Source organism: Epargyreus clarus, unplaced genomic scaffold (genome assembly GCF_041222505.1).
Source record: "Epargyreus clarus isolate Ecla_fem2 unplaced genomic scaffold, WU_Ecla_fem_2.2 ptg000018l, whole genome shotgun sequence".
Taxonomy (NCBI): domain Eukaryota; kingdom Metazoa; phylum Arthropoda; class Insecta; order Lepidoptera; family Hesperiidae; genus Epargyreus; species Epargyreus clarus.
In genome coordinates, this window is record NW_027332226.1 from 13,137,386 (window position 1) to 13,158,416 (window position 21,031).

At 35.5% G+C, this 21,031-nt stretch overlaps 1 protein-coding gene across 1 annotated transcript; it reads right to left on the reverse strand.

Moving 5' to 3' along the window:
* Nucleotides 1-1,752: 1,752 nt before the first annotated feature.
* LOC140749438 (carotenoid isomerooxygenase-like) lies at nucleotides 1,753-20,282 on the reverse strand. Its single transcript, XM_073082473.1, has 14 exons — nucleotides 20,129-20,282; nucleotides 16,062-16,169; nucleotides 11,239-11,350; nucleotides 10,576-10,722; nucleotides 10,014-10,124; nucleotides 8,266-8,357; nucleotides 7,236-7,316; nucleotides 6,925-7,005; nucleotides 6,384-6,508; nucleotides 5,853-6,026; nucleotides 5,093-5,249; nucleotides 4,682-4,743; nucleotides 3,023-3,121; nucleotides 1,753-2,258 (listed from the first exon to the last, which is right to left on the reverse strand). Exons 2-14 carry the CDS (start codon nucleotides 16,162-16,164, stop codon nucleotides 2,067-2,069), a joined length of 1,536 nt encoding a protein of 511 aa, XP_072938574.1. The 5' UTR covers nucleotides 16,165-16,169; nucleotides 20,129-20,282; the 3' UTR covers nucleotides 1,753-2,066.
* Between the last annotated feature and the right edge of the window lie 749 nt (nucleotides 20,283-21,031).

The window sequence follows — 21,031 nt, forward strand, 5'->3', positions numbered from 1 at the left end:
GATACATCAGATTATTTGCAATTACAATGCTTGCATCTAATCTTAATAATGGAGGCAAGAGTTCAACGGACCACTTGCGCACGTTCACTCAGCAAATCAAAAAACAGGTAAGTACATATCTTCTTTGGCGTCATTAATTATAAACAACTGACGAATTGAGAACCTCCTCCTTTTTTAAGTCGGTTAATAAAGTGTGCTTATCTGTATCGCTTAAATTTTCTATTCAATGTGGAGGAGTGAGATCGACAGCAGACGCCACGATGCTTGCAAGCGTTTTCACGCTGAATCTCTTATATTTTTTAAGCCCCGGATCTCCATTTTTTTAAGCGGGGCAATAACTGAAAAATGAACTACGCCTGCGCCTAGCGAATAATAATGTTTGTGCGTAGTGTAGATCAATGTTAAGTAAATTATGAGTTGTCCATTCGTTTGTAACTGTACCGTTCGAAAGCGGTATCAACGTGCTTTTTATACAATGCATTAATAGCCCCATCGCGTTTTTCGTGCAAATGTGTCGAATTCAAAATCTTGATCTCTGCATCCCGCAACTAAATCGCCAATCGCCCATTCTAAAAAGTAGCGGGACATCTAAATATAATTTTAGCGTTAACAGACTAGATTTTCTAGAGCATAAGTGCATTTTCTAGGCTCACATCTTGTATAATAAACTTAGTAAAATAGTACTTGACGAATGCCAAGTTTCAATAATTTTGCCAGACAGATAATAATGTATCTACTTTTTATGTGGAGATTTTTTATGTACCTACTATTCTATTTTTTCTACCCTGTTACGACCACTTGACTTTAAAACCGAAAATTCATCTGAGTGAAGTCACGGGTGAAAGCTAGACATAGTGTACAGTTAGCTTCATTAGTAGATGAGCAGATCAATATTCCAAAACTACCTATACACCTAAACGTTACGGTAAAGCGTCAAAATTAGAGGAACACTAATGCGTCAAAAGTAGCTGAACACCGTATGAGTAAAATAGCTCGCGTCACTAATATGATATGTCATTGTTCAGCTGTTTTTGACATTATAGTGTTCATCTACTTTTGAATCTCTACGATGTTTATCTAATTTGTGGTGCTAGTCATGTTCAGCTACTTATGAATATTTGGATGTTTAGGTATTTTTGAAACTCTAATATGTTCATCTACTTTTGAAGCTGGCTGTACATATGGCCGTAATCTTATATATAAAATTCTCGTGTCACAATGTTAGTTACCGTATTCATCCGAAACGGCTATACCGATTTTCACCAAATTTGCATGCATATTCAGTAGGTCTGAGAATCGGCTACTATCTATTTTTAATACCCCTTAGTGATAAGGGTTGTTCACCCTTAACATTTTTTTATTTATATAGTCATAAATATTAAAAAGTAAGTGTTTTGGTTTTTGAGTGATATTCATAAAAGCAAAACATACAAACAACCATCGGTGGGACAAAACTCTTCGTCCAAGAGTCCAACAAAATTTTTGTTCCTGTAATTTTGTTTCCATTCTCTTTGTAATGAAGTTTGTAATATTAATTAAAAGTTTAGACTAGTAATGTTTTTTTTTAATAAACGTTTATAAAAAGTAAAAAAGACACCCATATTTTTTATTACTACCTCCAGAGTTAATTGATGCCACGTTAAATCCTTTAATTAATCAATTTAGTCGGCTTAGTAAAAAAATAACTAAACAAAACAATTATTTATTTTATGTTTTTATGTAATGTTTTACGTAAGTAAAGGAAAATACCAATTAATCTTATGACAATAATTTTATTTCAAACTGCTATAAAAAAATATTATCTTATATGAGTAAATGCTATATAAAACTTTTTTTTATAGGCTTTCACAATGTAATTGCTTGCAAATATTTCTTGCATTACCTGGAGAACTTATGGATTAATTCCGCTGAATAACCAATATTAAAGAACTAATAATTGATTATTTTAATATTGATAAGGAGTTTTTTTAAAAGTATTATTTTACAATTAAACGTAAATTCTAAATCCTTTCACCAGCATTATACGAAACACTGAATTATTGACCCCACATTTTCCCAAAAAATAGCTATATTAACGGTTCAGGCAGGAACCAGCCGTGTAAGCTCTTGGGCGAGGGCGTGGGCGTGCGGAAACTCGCACGCGCCAGCTCTCGCAGCGAGCGCGCGTCCAGCACCAGCAGCGCCAGCTCGTGCGCTTCCGCACTGTCCGGCGCGCACTCGCGCACCATGCCCGATAGCAGCACACCGTCATCTTCCTCCTGTCATGATATGAATTAAACATCAGGTGTTGATTAACATTTTTAAGCAAACTAGCGTGCAATTATTCACCTTGTGGTAACGAGTGACCCGTCTTTGTGACCCGTAATCATCTATAAAATCAATCCTGTTTAGTTGGTTAATTATAGATATTTATGAGTCGCGTTGTCGATTGGAGTCCTGCCTAAGGACGATAATAAAGATATTTACTACCCCTGATATGTTATATGTAGTACCTCATATAGCTCTAATTTGTCACATCACGTGTAAATCTTTACTTAATTGCGCTTGATATAGATGATCATTCCTGCCTAACGCAGTCATTTTAATTATCATATCTGATAAGAAACCTATTAAGTATTCAGTCATCGTTTGCCTTAATTTAAAATTACGATGTACCTATTTATATTTTACCACTTGTCTGACGTCTTAGACCAGAATGTATTGGCATCAAGCGAGATCCACTTCCAACGAAGCAAACGATCAAATGATTAATTTATTATGTCTAATAACAAGGATAACAAATGTATCGCAATAGTCTTAATATCACGGAAGTCCGCCCATTGGAAACTACTTACTTGGGCAAAGAATATTATTCATACTCCCAACTTGTTCCTTACCATTGAAACTATAGTTGATCCTTACTTCTTGTTGGTTTATTAATAAGTTTAAGTACTAATTTAATTACTTTGTTTAGTAGTTAGTTAGTTACTAGTACCTTGTATCACCTAATATTTAGTGATTATTTTTAACGTTAATTTCTTACCTTAGCTCCAGGACGTCCAACGAATATCGGTTCCCCGGGAGACCAGCCCGATTCATACCACATTGTATAATCGCCGGTTTTTGTGTCTATTTTTACTATCTGTAAAAATCAAATTAGAATATAAATATGATATCGCTGAAAATTTTATTGATATTTTTACGATATTTACTATACTGGAATATCTTTGTCCTCAAATAACTAAATATTGATAGCTCATATTATGTTTATCTGCATGATGCTAGTAAATATATCTAATATCATAAACAAACAATTTTAACACGTTCCCTGCGGCACAGATTTTTCTGTACTTTCCATTACTGCGTTACGAGTTGTTTTAAACCTCGTCCTATATCCGACATTGTGGCGGCACGAGGCGTGTTAAATCCCACCGCCCGAAGGAGATTAAAATCCTTTTTTTGGCGCCAAATAAGACAAAATCGACGGCTTTTGTCTTGATTATTATTAACAATGAGTTGATTAACCTAAAACTGCCGCCGCCCTTGGTTAAATTCGTTACTTTAGATTCTATGGGTAAAATAAAATGTGGGTCTAATGCACCTCGGACCGCACTGAAAAATGGCAGGTTTCCATATAATTTAGTGATGGGAAAATAAATATCGATTTTATTTTATTGTTTTTATTTATCAACGTTATGGACAGAATGAATACAAAAAGGGGAAAAGTTATGGATGTTTTTCATTGAAACATTTCAGACAATAAGGTTTTTTGCAAACAGTGCATTCCGTGAGATTTTTTTTTTTGGTTTTTTTGTCTGCCTCACGACATGTCAAGAATGTGCGGAGTTTTTCGTAGCATCCGACACATCTCTTCTTCTTTGGACCCTTATCGAGATGATGTGCTTTCTTTGCAGTGGATTCTGAAATGTAGGAGCGAGTAGATTAGGGTAAGGAGTAATCGGAATACTCGGTAACGATTTTGCCTACGTTTCCTATATCAATAATGTAGCTACTTAACTTTTGTTTGAACCATAACAGGAAACGTAATTATCTATAATGTAATTTCTTACTATACGGATATACGCCTAGCCTGCCAAGTCTCACTACTGGACTTTCACCTAGACAGAGTATATTTGTGACTTACCTGTTTTTGAAATATCTTCCTGTATTCTGATTCTGGCTCAGATTTTTCAACCGGTTTTTCTTCATCTTCCTCCATGATCAACTTTTTTCGGCAACGTTTCGACATGATAATTTTCAACATAAAGACAGCGGTCCTACTTCGTCGCTACGCAGCCTCGACTGCGTTGCACAACACTAACCACGTGAAGCTAGCGTGGGGTGCGGTACGAGGTGCGTGGGGAAACGAGGCGTTCCCAACCTCGTTCCGCACTGTGTTAGCACTATTATTTGTTCAGTGCGGTACGAGGTCTAACAAACCCGACATTAGGTTGGTGTACCATAGAACTAGGAATCAGTAGCACATCACAAACATATAGTTATCACTCTCCTACACTGAACCAGACGGAAGTTATGCCTCTCGCACCACAGAGAAGTTAAAGTTTTTTCTTACCGCTATAACGACCAGACATGGACGAGGTGTTTTAAGCCGCGTTCCGCAGCTAACGTGTTAAAGGAGTTATCGCTAAAATCGTAAAGGTTTAGATTTATTACATTTATTTCGGTAAATAAATAGATTTACCGGCGGCGCATGTTCCGCATCAGCATCTGTACCAGTTCCGTAACAGTATCTATATGGTTTTCCTGCAAAAGATAAAAAATAAGGTCAAAAAACACCAAAGTTACAACTGCAGTCGACTACAAAGAGTTCTACCCACTTTCCAAGTTTCCTTTTTAAGCATGCATAATATGTATGCCAGGTGGTAAGTGGCTTCTGTCGCCCATGGACATCTGTAATCAACCCCACATAAAATAAGAATCCTACCTGAGCCGCATGCGCACCCTTGAGGGCAAGGCAAGTTAGAACACATCAGAGGCCTCCCTAACCACGCCCATTAAAATAAATGAAAAATATGTTTGGACAAAAATCATACTAAACATACTAAGAATTCTCATTCTGTTGTAAAATGTTCACCAGGAATCGCAAAATTACCGTTAAACTTTTCGTAGTTTATCTTCGGTGTCTCAAAGCTAGTGTCAGCTATCATACTGATGTCCACTTCAGTCATCTCCGGAGCATCCAGCGGTATTTCGATACGTTTCGGTCTACTCCGGCACCATGATGCGAAATCTTTGTTCGTTTGCATTCCCTGAAGTAATTATTTTTGGCTTATTAAAATATACCCAATAGCAAATTTTTCAATTACGATATATATTGTACAAATGTGTTTTAATCTATTTATCCGACATCTGATGGCCAGTTTGATGGAGTGCTCTCCCAGTTGTGGGGGAGAACTCTGTTCAGCCATCACAAAAATGATTTCAGCAACTGATATTAAATCAGGCCATCAGGTGAATGCTGGCTTGCTACATAAAATTAATTTAATCAGGTATGACGACATACCTCAACGGTTTCAATATACGAGACCCGAATGGCGTTGGCGTCCTTATAAAGGTCCACCACCAACTTTTTGGCTCTCACAAAATTAAAAAACGACATTTTGACAACCTTCGTTTTTGATACGGACATGCAAGATGAGGAATGAGTTTCATCCTGAAGAATACCTCCAGGAACACCTGGAGTGCTATGTCACGGGGCTCTTCAAAAAAGGTATAAAAAGAGCTCTCCTTCAAAGCCAGCGATGCATTGCCGACTCCCCTGTTGTTGCAAATGTCCATAGGCAACGTTAACTACTTTCTATCAGGTAGCACGTATGCTTTATCGTTAGGCTCAACTATAAAAAGAAACTAACCTCAACAGCTTCAACATACAAGGCCTCAATGGCCTTAGCGTCCTTGTATACGCAGACGTCCACGGTCAGCTTGCCCTCCTTCTCGAAGCAGTTGATGATGTGGAAAAAGGAGAACGTATCCGTGCGGTAACGTTTAACTGAACCATCATGTCGATCCACTAGAACTATGCAGGTCTGTAAATTGAGATCAAAGTTATCATTAATCTACCTACTGTCCCACAGATAATTGTCATTAATAGACGGTACATAGGGAGGATTAATAAGGTGTTTCTTTTATTTCAAATCAAGTGCCATCACCTACATTTTTATTTACTCTTTACATTTTTATTGTCAAGAAACTATGAAAATTATATTATTTTTTTGTCTACTACGCACAATCCACAATCAGCTTAAGTTTTTCACTTAGGTTAAGGTTAATTTAATTACGTTTAAATAAAAAAGTAATTGTTAAAACATATAGTATGTCAGTACCAAAAAAATAGTTTTGTAAAAATAACAAATACTTAGTGTTTTAATAACCGAAATATTTACCCTGTAATCAGGATACCACTGAAAGGCTGAAGCTATCGGCTGCTTGGATAAGTGGTTCTTCATAAGGGTGAACAAAGACAGACACAGTGGCTGTTCTATCAGCACAAAGTAGTTCTGCGTTATTCCTGGAAGTAATTTACTTTGATTTATTGATTATTTCTAATCTATATTACAATGTGTCAGCGTAACAAGATCCTCAAGATTTTTTCTAGAGAAAGTTGATTGGTCAGGATCATTATTTTCGCAGTAAAAAGTCTCGGGGCGCGCAAACTCGAAAACTTCAAATCTTGCCAAATTTTAAATCTTGCCACAGAGCATGTGTTTTTATTTATCAAAGATCACAAGACCTTTTTTCGCCGACTTATTCCTGGGAAGCAATTTGGACGAGTTATCACGGGAGAAGGTTATCCCCCAAAATATTGCCCGAGGCTGCGGCCATGCATTTGCATAGGAATATTGCGCTACGCAGATAATTAACAGCAATAAAATTATGATTCTTTTGTATCTACATTTTTTGCAAAAATAAACGAATTATATTTACCAAAGGAATGCATGTAGCAAGGGTACATCGACCATCTTGGAGGCACTGTGGCAACAATATGAGCTTTTTCGAACATATCGCCTGAAAATATAAATTAAATTATTTTACATCGAGCAGGAAATGTGTATTCAGTTACTGTGTTTAGTCTACTAGTTCTCTCTTTCCATACATTTCACTTTACGTAAACATGACACGTAACTACGTAAACTACGTAAGGTATGATTAAGCCAAAAAAAAGTACCTACGTTATATATGGAGTAATGGAAAAATTGTAACATATTTCGAATTTAAATATACTTAAATGAACTTACCTTTTTCCATGAATGGAAATTTAACAATAACATGCTGCAACTTCCTGTTGCACCTGGCCATTCCCAGGTTGTACACATCCCCTGGAAATAACGGTCCTTATGTCAAGAGGGAGCAAGAGAATTACTTAAGCTGAGATTATCATAATAATTGTATGTTGTACATTGTACAGCTCTTCTTATTTCTTTTTTCTATACGATTTGAATACAAAGTTTTTATTAGTAGGTGTAGTGTTGATTTCAATCCGTCAAAGGACTGCCAATGGATACGGTATACGAGGCAAACCTTTTCGAAAAGTCTATGTTTATGATTTTTCATATCATGTGGAGTGCAAGAGTCCGCAAGATTCTGATTTTCCTGCTCAATCCACTTGTGAACAAAGAAGTACACAAGCGACCGCATAATATATTTCTATCTTTCAACAATATCAAGTGTTGCTGTGTTCTGGTTTGAACGGTGTGATAAGACATAGATACGCGAGGTGTTCCAAGTTAAGCCTCAGATGGCACTTCAATTCTATTTTGAGTTTTTTACACAAATACATCGCGTATCTAACGTATGATGGAAGGTGGTAGAACCCTTTTTGGTTCGACCTATTTTTGCCTCATAACAGCAGTGTTAAGCGCTGCTGTGTTCTGGATTGAAGGGTGTGGTAAGGGAAACATACTTTTCCGAGGCGTTCCAGCTTAGTCCTTAGGGGTAGCGGCGGATCTGTGGCCGACCTCAGAAAGGAATATCTAAACTTATCTGGGGTCGATTACAGATGTCCATGGGCGGCAGTAGCCACTTACCATCAGGTGGACTGCATGCTCGTCTGCTACTCCTATATTATATATAAAAAATATATCTCCTGTCAAGTTGTGAACCAGCTCCACCAGCTCAACAATTGATGATGTAAGCCAAAACCAGCCACGTTCCTTCTTTGACCTCAAGCGAGCCACGATGATACTATTTTTGAATATTAATATCTCCATGATCATTCGTATATTTATGGTGGACAGACAACTTTAATAAATTCTAAGGTAGACTTACCATTGGGCATGACGTGTGGATGGGCTGAGTGGTTCACTACGTATGCCTCCAAGTTTTTCCTTTCCAAAGTCTCCAGTGTCACCGGATCTATTCTGGAAAATCATATTACTTAGTGAGACGTTTGTAGCAGAACTCTTAATTTCATTTGACCCTTTATTACCTCTGCAAGACTGTCGCCAAGAAAGCAAAAGCAGACCCCACCCCTTTCCTCTCCCAGAGATTAAAATAACGTTCTACATATTTGACTTGTACTGTTTGGGGGCATTTCTAGGGTAGGGCAGATGCTCCCTCCATGGAAATGCAAAAAAACACTCCTTTTTTTTTATAAAATTTAGGAGTAGCAGACGAGCATGCAGCCCACTTGATGGTAGGTGGCTACTGCTTAATGATTAATGGTGATAGCCACCCATGGACATCTGTAGTCAACCCCAGATGGTATTAGATATTCCTACCTGAGGTCGGCGATGCAGCACGACCGCCGGCGACCGTCATCAGCACGAGCTGTCGTCCATATATAAGCTTACTGCCGCTAGCATATTACTCACCTACGCTAGAGAAACGCTAGTGTAAAAGATCCCTGACATGAAATATGTGAAACTGGAACTATTGCAGACTACATATTTTTTATGTAAGTTGGGCCTTGTGTACAGCGTATTTTTCTAAATATTTTTGTTTACTAATAGACGATCGAAGTCACAAGCGTCAGTCATTAATTAATTTGAACCTTATCTCAGGGCATTATCTCAAGATAAATGTATTAAAACAGTTCATCAATATCATTATTATAATAATCCGATAAAGCTGTTACGTTAAGCCATTATTAGTGTAGATATATCATTCTAGCGGACACATCTGTTACATAATTTAAAAAAATCATAAAGATTGTTTTTATCAAACCTAAGTATTTGATTGTATTGTACATATACCAAAAATACCCAGGATCATTTTGTTAAAGAAGAAATAAGAAATCTTTCGGTAAAGTTAATGCAGAACCGCAAGAGTTGCCAATAAATAAAATACGCTGCAAATGAATCTCGAAGGGTTCTGATACCGCATCTACATGCTTTTTTAAATAACACATATGGGTAAAAATGTCTTCAAATTTTTATTTTTTTGAACTAAATTGCGTCGAAAGTCGGACTTTTTCAGTCATATACTTATTTGTATGTATACACCCTAGATTTTTAATAGAGTTTCAATCAGAAGAATTCTGAAGCGTATGAAAAAACTTGTCAATAAGTCAAGTTTTTAAAGTCACATTTTTTATAATATAAGAGTATCAGATGAGCATCCAGTCCACCTTACGGTAAGTGGCTACAGCCGCCCATGTAATCAACCCCAGATAAGATTAGATACCCTGAGGTCGACCACTGATGCGCCACCACCCTTGAACACTAAGTGGCGATGTTGCCGCTGCAATCAAACCACCTTTATGCTTGCCAAACCATCACAAATTCAAAGGTGTGTAGAAACTTTGACTTGAATTTTTTAGATTTGCCAGCACTTGTAGCATTTTTGACCAAAACAAACGTTTGCGAGGTTTGGACTTTGTAGCAAACGCCAAAAGTTTGGACGTGGTTTAACTGCAAGTTATTATAACATTGACTCAATCCATTACTGTCCGACTGCTGGGCACGGGTCTCCTCAGAATGAGAAGGATTAGACCATAATCCACCGCGCTGGCCAAGTGCGTATTGGTAAACTTCACATACCGTGGTTTTTTTTTTATTAAATTAAAAATTACTAACCGATGTATAATTGGCACTTCTGTGAGTGTGTATACTTCATCCCCGAAAGGAATCACGGAGACCATTGTGTTGTCAGTTAATCTATCTGTGACGCTGAAAACTGATGCCAATCTGGAATTACAGAAACAAGCTTAATGTATAATTTTGTCCACAATTATATATCGGCTGTATTTAATGCCTTAAGTACCTACTTAATGTTTTTATTTAAGTTTGACAAACTTATCTGTGCGTGTGGCGGTTTTTGAAATTGTCTATGGTTATGTCAGCTTCTTGAGTGAGTTTCTGGTTATTACTTTATTTATTAAAATAACGACCTTAAAAACTAAATTTTATGCTCATTTTCAATACAATTCATAATTGTTGTTGTTGCGACGTGTAATAATATGTTAAATACCGATAAATTTTATGGATGAAATTAGCCGCTTCTAAGATAGTTTTCAAATGCTAGCAACACTAAGATAGCCAGTTGCGTCAGTATTGCTCGCACAGAAAGTTTGTCGGACAAAAAAATCGTCCGTCACGGCACGTGTCTGACACGCTCATTGTCTGATGATCTACGAACCTGTCAAAGATAGTGTGGCAAGGGTCAGGAACTGCCTGTGTGCCGAATTCAGTGAATAAAATCCTGTTAGCGACGCGGTTCCTTAACAAAGTATTAGTACGCACAAAACGGCATTGGTAGGTGGCGTGGCTGTCCTTGATGGCGAACCTGAAAAATATATAAGTACCTATTATTCATTATGAAAATTAAAAATAAAACGTGTTATCAATTAGATAAGGATATTTATAGTCTAGTGATTTCAAATCGGAGGTCAGAGGCTCGTACCTCTAGTTTTTCAAATGTGCAAACTTAAGTATCACTTGCTCTAACGGCGAAGAAAAATGATCGTGAGGAAACCTATACATCAGAGAATTCTTCATCTTGAATTTTATTAGCTATTACAAAAAGAATGGCATACTTAATTAGTAATGAGTAATTACAATTCCGTACCACGCGTGAATAAGTTAATAAGTTGAAAATGCACAATGTTCATTGCAGCTATTTGTACTCTTTGGTGAGAGGGTTATTTTAAAATTTGACAACTTATGTATGTACGGTAATTAAAACCGGTTATTTACTTATTCACCCTATAAATTAAAAACAAAATAATGTACATAAATATATTACCAGTAGATCGACATATCAACGTATTCACGCATGGTACGGAATTGATTTAATCCTCACCTATGGAGTAAGGCAGAGCCGTCAAAAACGTGTTGGAACTTTGAGTCGCCAACTTTAAAGGAGCCAGGACCATTGCGTAGTAGATTACCGCAAACCCACGGTGGAATTTCACCTGAAAGAATCAATTTTAAAATCGATTAGACTTGAAGGCAGATTGAATTGGAGTCGGTTCTCCATGTTTAAGGACTAATAATCTTTCTCTAGCGTCCTCGATAGTTTTGTGATAAATCCTCGATATTTACCAAGAATAAGGATATTTCAAGAAATCGATTATTTATTATTCGATATCAAATTGACATCCCTATTACGAGTACCTACGGACGGTAGTGAAGTAGTGACCACTCATTTGCTTTCATTTGCATAAATTGGTCCTTGGTCCACAGTTCCCAAGAGATACGCACGTACGCTTTTATCCTATAACTATCACTACCACATTAATTATTCATCTACGTTGTGGTTTGAAATTCAATTATATAAAACACTTAGGTATGAGGTGGAGGGGTATCCCGCAACTCGCCAAGCGATGACGAACACTTTTCTGAATCACGCTATTGAAGGTTTCTCAAAATCTTGCTTACACACAAACTCCGAACTGAGTCTGTCGGAGCCCGGCCGCTCCCCCACCATAACCATCTAGCTTGACGGAAGATTAGGTATACCTATATAAAAACAATTTAATAGAACCACAATACATATAGCTGACCCGGCAAACGTTGTGTTGCCATATAAATAAAAAATGTTAAGGATGAACAACCCTTATCACTTAGGGGTATAAAAACAGATAATAGCCGATTCTCAGACCTACTAAATATGCATATAAAATTTGGTGAAAATCGGTGACGCCGTTTTGGAGGAGTACGGTAACTAACATTGTGACACGAGAATTTTATATATAAGATAAACAAAAGGCCCACCGCCCTGTGGTTAATATACTTATTAATATTTGTGCATTAAAGAACAGGCTATTGTTAAACCAATGTAAGAGAATAAAAGACTATGTCGGCTTTTTCGCGATATTACATTACTTTAAAGAAATAATAAAATAATAAGATCGAACCAGCTAACTACAATGCAAGGCACAACACCGCTTATGTTGTTGTTAAATTTCATTAAACAGGACTCGACTGTCTAAATCTCGGGAAGAAATTGGGTTAACATTGCTGAATTAACATCGTACTAACGCATACGTTCGTGATTGCATGCGTGCAAGTGGGTTTGCGTGTGCATGCGAGCATATGCAATGTAAATATGTACGGATGTACTCAACCAGTTATAATTGTACTTTCACTGTAAGTCGTATGTCGTATTATTCTTACCTAAATGTCTGACATATTTATAGATATTTATGCAAATATAATGACGCCAAAATAAAAGTTAATGATGTCTAATATAATTTATTTTAATTTGCCTATTATCTCAGGCAATGATCGTATCTTATGCTCAAAAAGCGAAATAAGTGTTTGTAACAAAAATATTACTTAGTAAAACCCAGTAATTACACGGTAATTTATAATTTTAAATTGATATTCGCAGAATCGTCTGTGCAAAATGTCTTAAATACCTTTTTTGATTTATATAATTAAGAACTTAATTGCGTCGGAAATCACACATATTCAGTCCTATACCTATTAGTATATATATATATATATATATATATATGTCGACGCAAAATGCGTTGACATTCTTCGTAATATTATTTGATTATTTTTGGATTACTTAAATTTAATTCAATGTCGACTTTAATTATTTACAAACATGAGTTTGAGTACTTTGATGTAATTTAATGTTGGATGATAAACTTGAAATATTCGAAAATCAACTTTTGTTATCTTGTTCGTCTTAGTTAAGCGTCATGCAACTAGATGGCGTTGTAGTTAATTGAAATTGTTACTTTTTGAATGTGATATTGAAAACTATTTAAATAATTGTTTATAAAAATACTTACTATTGTTTAAAATCATTAAAAATCAATTTATGAATTATAAGATGTAAATTAAGTTTATTTAGATAGATTACATTGATCATACGTGGATTTCACTTTGGTGGAAATGTAAATTATAGAAAACTTTTTAAATAACTGTTTACAAAATGATTTTCTAAATTTAAAACTAATTTAGAATCAATTTATGAATTATGAAATGTAAGTTAATTTTATTTTAAAACATTACATTGATTGTGTTACATTGCATTGATTTGACCGTATTAATTTCTTTTTTAAAATGACAATGTATTTTTAGAAGTACCGAATATTTTTTGACTTAGGTACTTGTGTTCGGGTTGAGCGGACGATAATTGTGAGTACAGTTATTAGATTTTTACTATTATCTAAGAATTCAGAATATTGCTTAGTTAAGAAGATTATTGTAATTGTAATACTTAATAAAGTGTTTTAAAAGTGAAGTGATTTATCAATGCATCATGAGTAAGAATATGGAGGACAGTGAGGTCTCCAATGCTGAATTCACTCCTGAGAACTCAGTTGGACAAAACCCCTCGTTATATACATATATATATATATATATATATATATATATATATATATATATATATATATATATACATATATATATACATGTAGTGACAGAACTCCAAAATACATCTGGCACCCTAGAAAGGACACTGAATTTTTAATAGTTTCAATCAGAAGAAATCTGAAGCATGTAAAAAAAATTGTCGATAAGTCAAGTTTTTAAAGTCACATTTTTTTAAACAGAGGAGCATGCAGTCCACCGGATGGTAAAGGCTACTGCAGCCCATGGATATCTGTAATCAACGCCAGGTAGCATTATATATTCATACCCCTACCAGCTACCTGATTACGGCCACAGATACGCTGTTACCCCTGAGTACTAAGCTGGAACACCTCAGAAAAGTATATCTCCCTTACCACACCCATCAAACCAGAACGCAGTAACGCTTAACGCTTAACGCTGCTGTTATGAGGCAGAAATAGGTGTGGCGGTAGTGCCGCCGGAGTCGAACCACAAAGGATACATACTAGGATCCACACATACAGACACACTGACGTCTACGGAAAAAAAATCAGTATTAAATTTAACTTTGAATTTTGGAGGTTTATGATCTTATGATGAAAGTGTCCCTTTTGATATACTTAAACTCATTGCCCTAAGAGTGCGATATATATGTGATAAAAGCAATCAATTGGAGTCAAAGAAATTGCTCGATCTAAATTCTAAGCCTACGGATAACTTTGAAAATCGATTACCAAATAATCAAAACACCTGACGTAAAATAAAAGTAATTAAAAATATCTTCCTCGACCTTGGCTGACCTATGATTATATTAATTACCTAATTAACGTGTTTTATTACCTACATAGATTTAAGTATTTTTCTCATTACCCATTTAATCATAAATCATAATCAAGATCCGCATTTCTTAATACGATAAAAACTCAAATTTTTCAGCAATCATAATATTTAAGACACAAACATCAATTACATATGTTTTAAGATTACTTGAATCGGAGGGCTTTAACAATTAAATAATCAGCCAAGTGCACGTCAAACCCGCACCTGGACGGTTCCGTACAACATTTTTTTTTTAGTTTTTAGTATTTACTGTTATAGCAGCCATTAAAGTACACATATTGTGAAAAAAAATTAACAAAAATACAACCGACTTCTCAATGTCACTACGAAGTAAAAAATAATTGAAATAAATATTGGTTTAGTACATATTTCTGAACTCGGCGCTCAATATATTTCGTTGGATAACGATGTAAACAGCATGTCTAATATGTAATTCGTGTACATACATAAAAAATAAAAGATACCGGCCGAATTGATAACCACCTCCTTTTTGAAGTCGGTTAAAAATATGAATTGTCAATAACGATTCAAAAGTTAGTTGGAAAAATATCGAATAGCAGTTTGTTGTATGGGGTACCTTTTTGTATTCAGCCGCAGTTATGCGTCCTCTGTAAAAATTTCAAGCGATTGTACGCTGCGCTCTACACCATATATTTCAAAGTTAAGGAGTGAAGGTGTAGCGCCTTTAATATTAGTAACGAAATAAGCATAAGTGCCTAATTAAAATCCTAATAACATTTTATTAATAGAAGGGTTTTGAACATAAACATGGAAACGTAAAGATAATCTTAATAAAACCTAAGTAGGACACGTGTATCTTGCAGTGTGTCTAACAATAAGCGGTTACTGTCGCCCATGGAAACCTGTAATCAATCCGGATAGGACTTGATCCTTGCGGTCGGCTAGAGTTGCTTGTTTACCCTTGAAGGTTAAGTTGGTATGAAAAACGTGACTTAATTAGTTGTTCTTTTTAATCGGAAAATAATTAGGAGCCTCCGCTCTTGCGTTGGTCCGGGGCCTCCACATCTTCAAATCCAGTCCTACGTATGAGGTGTTTATCTTATTCTTTAATAAAAACCACGCTAAAATCGCACAAGGAAAATCATTAATCCTGATTCCTGACGATTCTGATGAGGAGAATGGAATAAAATTATTAAAATCGTGTATTGTCATCGGTTCTTGATAATTGTTCAAAATTTTAAAATAATCGGACTGCTCAAATTGGGTAAAAATCGAGTTCAAAGATTCCGTTACATAGATACATAGATACATAGATACATATATACATACATATAACCCAAGCTAATAAAAGCGTGGTACAAATAGCAACAAATCTGTGATCAAATAGTCTATATGAAGCCGGTTACTGATATCTATGGGAGGCTGTGACCACTTACTATCAGGTAGACTGCATTTTCTTTAGCTACGACAATAAAAAATAGAGTCGCAGGCAAAACACGTAATCCTACTATCCCTATTTTATCAACTCACCTGTGATCGTTCCCTCCAAAGGTTCGGTGACCTCCTTCTCACAGTTCCTCAGCCACACATTGAAGTCACAGTTTGGATATAACTTCCTACCAGCTTCCGTCATGGTTGCTAAAACAATAATTTAGATTACTACAAATTATAAAATTTAATAATATATTGTCTGTCATAAATGTATATATAACTATATAAATGGCTTTAATTAAATTAAAGTAATAAAAATAATTTAAAATTTATTATATAAAATATAATTATTTTCAAAAAGTTGTTTAGATTTTTTAATTTTACTATTTTCCTTGTACATATTATATATGATAATTGTATATATTTTATTTAGCATATTATGAATTATGCTGAAACATAAATATCCATTTATATCGGTCTGTTTATTTGGATTAATTTTTGTAAGCTTTAAGATTTATAATTAACTTTTTTTTTATTTATCGTATTTTTTATGTATTATACGGTGAAGGAAAGGTTATGTGAAGTCTGCCATTACGAATTTGGCCAGCCCGGTGAACTATGGCCTAATCCTTATTATGAGTGAAGACCCGTGCCCAGCAGTGGTAAGTTAGTGGGACAGACGATATCTTTATCTAGATTACGCAAATGATACGCGTAGGTATTGTTTTTGTCCCTGTAGTCTCAGGACCAGAATAGGGATACGGTATCCCTGCCTGTCGTAAAAGGCGACTCAAAGGGGCTTCAAGGGGTTGCGGGCGGCGAGAGTGGGAGCTCGAACCATCCAGCATGCGACCCCGGGAAGGACAGCGGTTTGTGTGGTCGCATATCGCTGTAATCACCAGGGGATGTGAGAGCGTAAATTACTTCGCTCCCTCCAGGGCAGAGCCCGATACGGGTATTGCGTTAGAAATACTCCGGTTGTGTTCCGTTGAAGATCCCAGTTGTTCTCCACCATACGCCAAGGACCGCCACGGGGGAGTTTTAGTGCGGTAAAGTCCCACATAACCCGGCGTCACTCGCATGGCCTCTGGTACTTTTTGAGGGTTTCCTCCTCGTCAACAAAAAAGGTCGTTTTGTTTATTTACAAGAATCTTACCGAAAATCGTCCAAAGAAATATGATTAAAGAAATGCTGAAAAGGTTTTGTTTTTTTTTGTCTTAATTCTACGCTAATCTAAACTAATAAATAATGATAAATTGAAGCAAGCGTCTCTGACACTGCACTTTGTTCTAACATATAAAGGAGTAGAAACTTTATTCTTGTTTTCTATAAAAAGGTTCTGGTTAAAATAAAAAATAAATCTTTATAGATAATTTACCTCTCCGCACCGTTCAAGCCAAAACACAAGACCACACTGCTGGTATGAGGAAGAAAACTATCCTTAACTATATATAAACTTAGTAATATGTAATTGGACATTTTAATTTTAGTTTTCATATTTTTGTTAAACTTTTTGTGCTATAATTATGATATTTTGCTTGCGTACAACTTTTAGTATAATACACTTATTTCGGGGCACTGTAAGTAATTTAATAGAAATAGGTGTGGCGGTGGTGCCGCCGGAGTCGAACCACAAAGGGTTCTACCAACTTTATAATTATAATACAAAATATGGGTATTATTCCTGTTTTGCCTGTAGGTTTTTTATTTCTGCCTTATAACTGCAGTGTTAGGCGCTGCTGTGTTCCGTTTTGAAAGGTGTGGTAAGGGAGACATACTTTTCCGAGACGTTCCAGCTTAGTCCTCAGGGGTAGCGGCGCATCTGTAGCCGACCTCAGGTAGAAATATCTAATTCTATCTGGGGTTGATTACAGATGTTCATGGGCGGCAGTAGCCACTTACCATCAGGTGGACTGCATGCTCGTCTGCTATGCATGCTGCTGCTCCTATATTATAAAAAAAGGGTTCGGAACCAGAGCTGCGGTATCTACTGTCTGTCGTAAGAGGCACCTCAGTATCTGCATAAGTCGGCCACATAACAATGTTAAACACTGCTATTCTGATTTGAAAAGTGTGTTAAGAGAGACATAATTTTAGACTGTGGATTGTATGCAATTTTTATATTACAAAAACAACGTTATGAGTGAACGCATACTCTCGGAAATATACAAAACAAAAAAATACCTGATGACAAAGAAGCTCCGAGTTAAGAGGATTCCGGTGCGATAGAAATTCCCATTTCGTCCACATATACGTTACGGCCACATGGTGGTTAGTGCGGTAAAAATCCCACTTAAACAGTTCTTTCAATTTTTAGATTAGATCCGTACACAAAGAAGGTATTATTAAAAACTGCATATTTTCCCTATAGTGCCATAAAAATAGTCGCCAAAATTGTACTTAAACAAGTTAAAAATAAACGAAATACGGAAAACTAAACAGTTATAGGTATATGTAATTACATGTTATACATGTATAATTACGTGTTTTTTTTCATTGCATACTTCACTTAATTTTAAGTCAGTGAATGTAAATAATAGTAATAATACACCGACATGATTTACAAAAAGTAAATACAAAAAGTAAGCGCGCGTTACCTTGAGGATTGTGTAGATCTTAACAATCTACAATGTTTTTAAGTCAGTGAATGTAAATAATAGTAGTACCGACATGATTTACAAAATTTTAATACAAAAAGGAAGCGTTACTTTGAGGATTATATAGATCTTAACAATCTACAATGTTAAGCAGAGTCATTGTCGGAAGTTGGTTACAACTAGAGCCAGAGTTTCTCAAACTGTATCAAGATGTCCTGGAGCGTCACAGGACTAGCATAGGGGCAACGCGAAATAATACGTCCAGTTCCTTACGACTTCAAAATTGTACCCCCATTTGAGGAGACTTGCTTAAAAAAGGCTTGCTTTTCTAATCCTTCTCAAAAATTACAAGTTACTTTGATTATTTTTTACAAAAAATTTACATACATTTTATTTTTACATTTTATAGTTGTTAAGTATTAAGTTGGTGTCTTATTTTACATATCTTGTGAATAAAAAGTATTTTAACGTCTATTAAAGCAAAACCGAAAGGCGTCAATAAGAAGGGAATTACCAGAAATATAGATAGGTACTTTAACAGGAATCGCAGTAAAAATAAGACAGCGAAATTCCCTAAAGGCTGCATGCGTAGTAGCGTGCTTCAAAGGGCACGTAGAGCCGTCTGTCCGACTTGATATCCTTGGGTAGCAATCGTTAAATCTTGTCGGCCTTATGGATTGCTTGAAAACATCTTACATAAACTCACCGTTAAACCACTCCACTAATCTTCATAGGAAATGCGAGCCTTCACTTTTTCAATGTCCAGAAGACGAACAATAAAGATTTTAAGTCTTATACAAAACAATTCAATTTTTACCTACATACATGGTTTCCAATGGCTTCGTTTAAGGATAGTTCCTAATTTAAGTTTAATTACATAGAATATTATTTTGTCATTATTATGATTGTTTATCCGATACATGTTATCAATGTTATTTTAATTAATAACCATGTTATGTATTGTTTAGTGATAAATATATCCTCAATAACCCAAAGTGTATTAGGTATTCGATTTTGAATTTATTTGCGTTTAACATTTGTTTCAATCCATTTATACAAACTTGTAGATTTTCTAATAAATCTAAAGCTGAATATATCACGCACTATGACACAAAATGACGTGGAAAATATTTTATTTCAGCTTAACTAAACAAACAAAGTTAGGATTACGTAATATATTTATTATTAAATTATTTTTTAATTCTCAGTATTTTTTTTTGAGTGAGATTGTAATAGCACCTAAGCAGTCACTGCCGAACCTAGGCATCTGTGACCAACCCCATATACCTAGAACTCCTGAGAACTAAGAAGTTAGTCTCAAAAGTAAGTCAACCTGCATCCACATTTTTCTAACCGAATGAAGAACTGATTTACGATAGATATGTGTGTGTGTGTGTACCTCCCATTTCGAAGCACACTGGCTCTACCAACTTTCAGATAAATAAACACTATATATCATTAAGACTGAGAGGATAAAATATTTTTAAATAATTTTTTTGTTAAATTTAAAAATCGGATTTATCGCCCTTAAAATGGCGTACTAAAAATAAAATAAAATTAAGTACTCACACAACTCAATCAAAATTTCGTCCCGATAAATTAATACAGCATTTCCTATTTAATAAACTTCAGTAACTTGTGTACACGAGCAATAATTACGTTAAGTTTACGCAACAACCACGTTCATCTGTAACTGCAACCGAAGGAGAATGGTTGCGGTTACCTCCTGCAGCTATACCGGTATTAATATCCATATCTTATCTCACACACAAAATTGAAAACGCTAGCTTAAGATTTAGTGCATACATGATTAAAACAATTAGGACATTTAATTTAATTATCAAAATAATTAAATGTTTCCATCTGTCTATTTGTTTGTTTATCTTAAAGTTAAGCAGCAGTGTTAAGCGTTGCTGTGTTTTGGTTGGAAGGGTGTGGTAAGAGCTCTGCTTTCCGAGGCATTCCAGCTTAGTCCTCAGGGGTAGCGGCGCATCGGTGGCCAACCTCAGGTAGGAATATCTAAACCTATCTGGAGTTGATTATGTCCATGGGTAACTGTAGCCACTCACCATAAGGTGGACTGCATCCTCGCCTTCTACTTCTATATTATAAAAAATATATACTAATATATATCTGTCTGCCTTTTATTAGTGTGCGCCAATCACAAGAATTACTAAACCGTTTGGAGAAATTTTATAGAAATGCAAACATATTTTTATAAGATTTCATACTTAATTTTGTCTTTTTGTCGCCCAAAAATGAGGCAACTTTAATCGGAGTGAATTTTATTTTTTACCAATATGGAACTTGATTTCTTAGGGTTTCCTTTTGTAAATAAAAATATAATAGAAATAGCAAACGAGCGTGCAGTCCACCATGGCAAATGGGTACCGCCGCCCATGGAGATCCGAGAACAACTGCAGTTAAATTAATCCCACCTCAGATCGGCAATATGAGCACTAAGCTGGGACG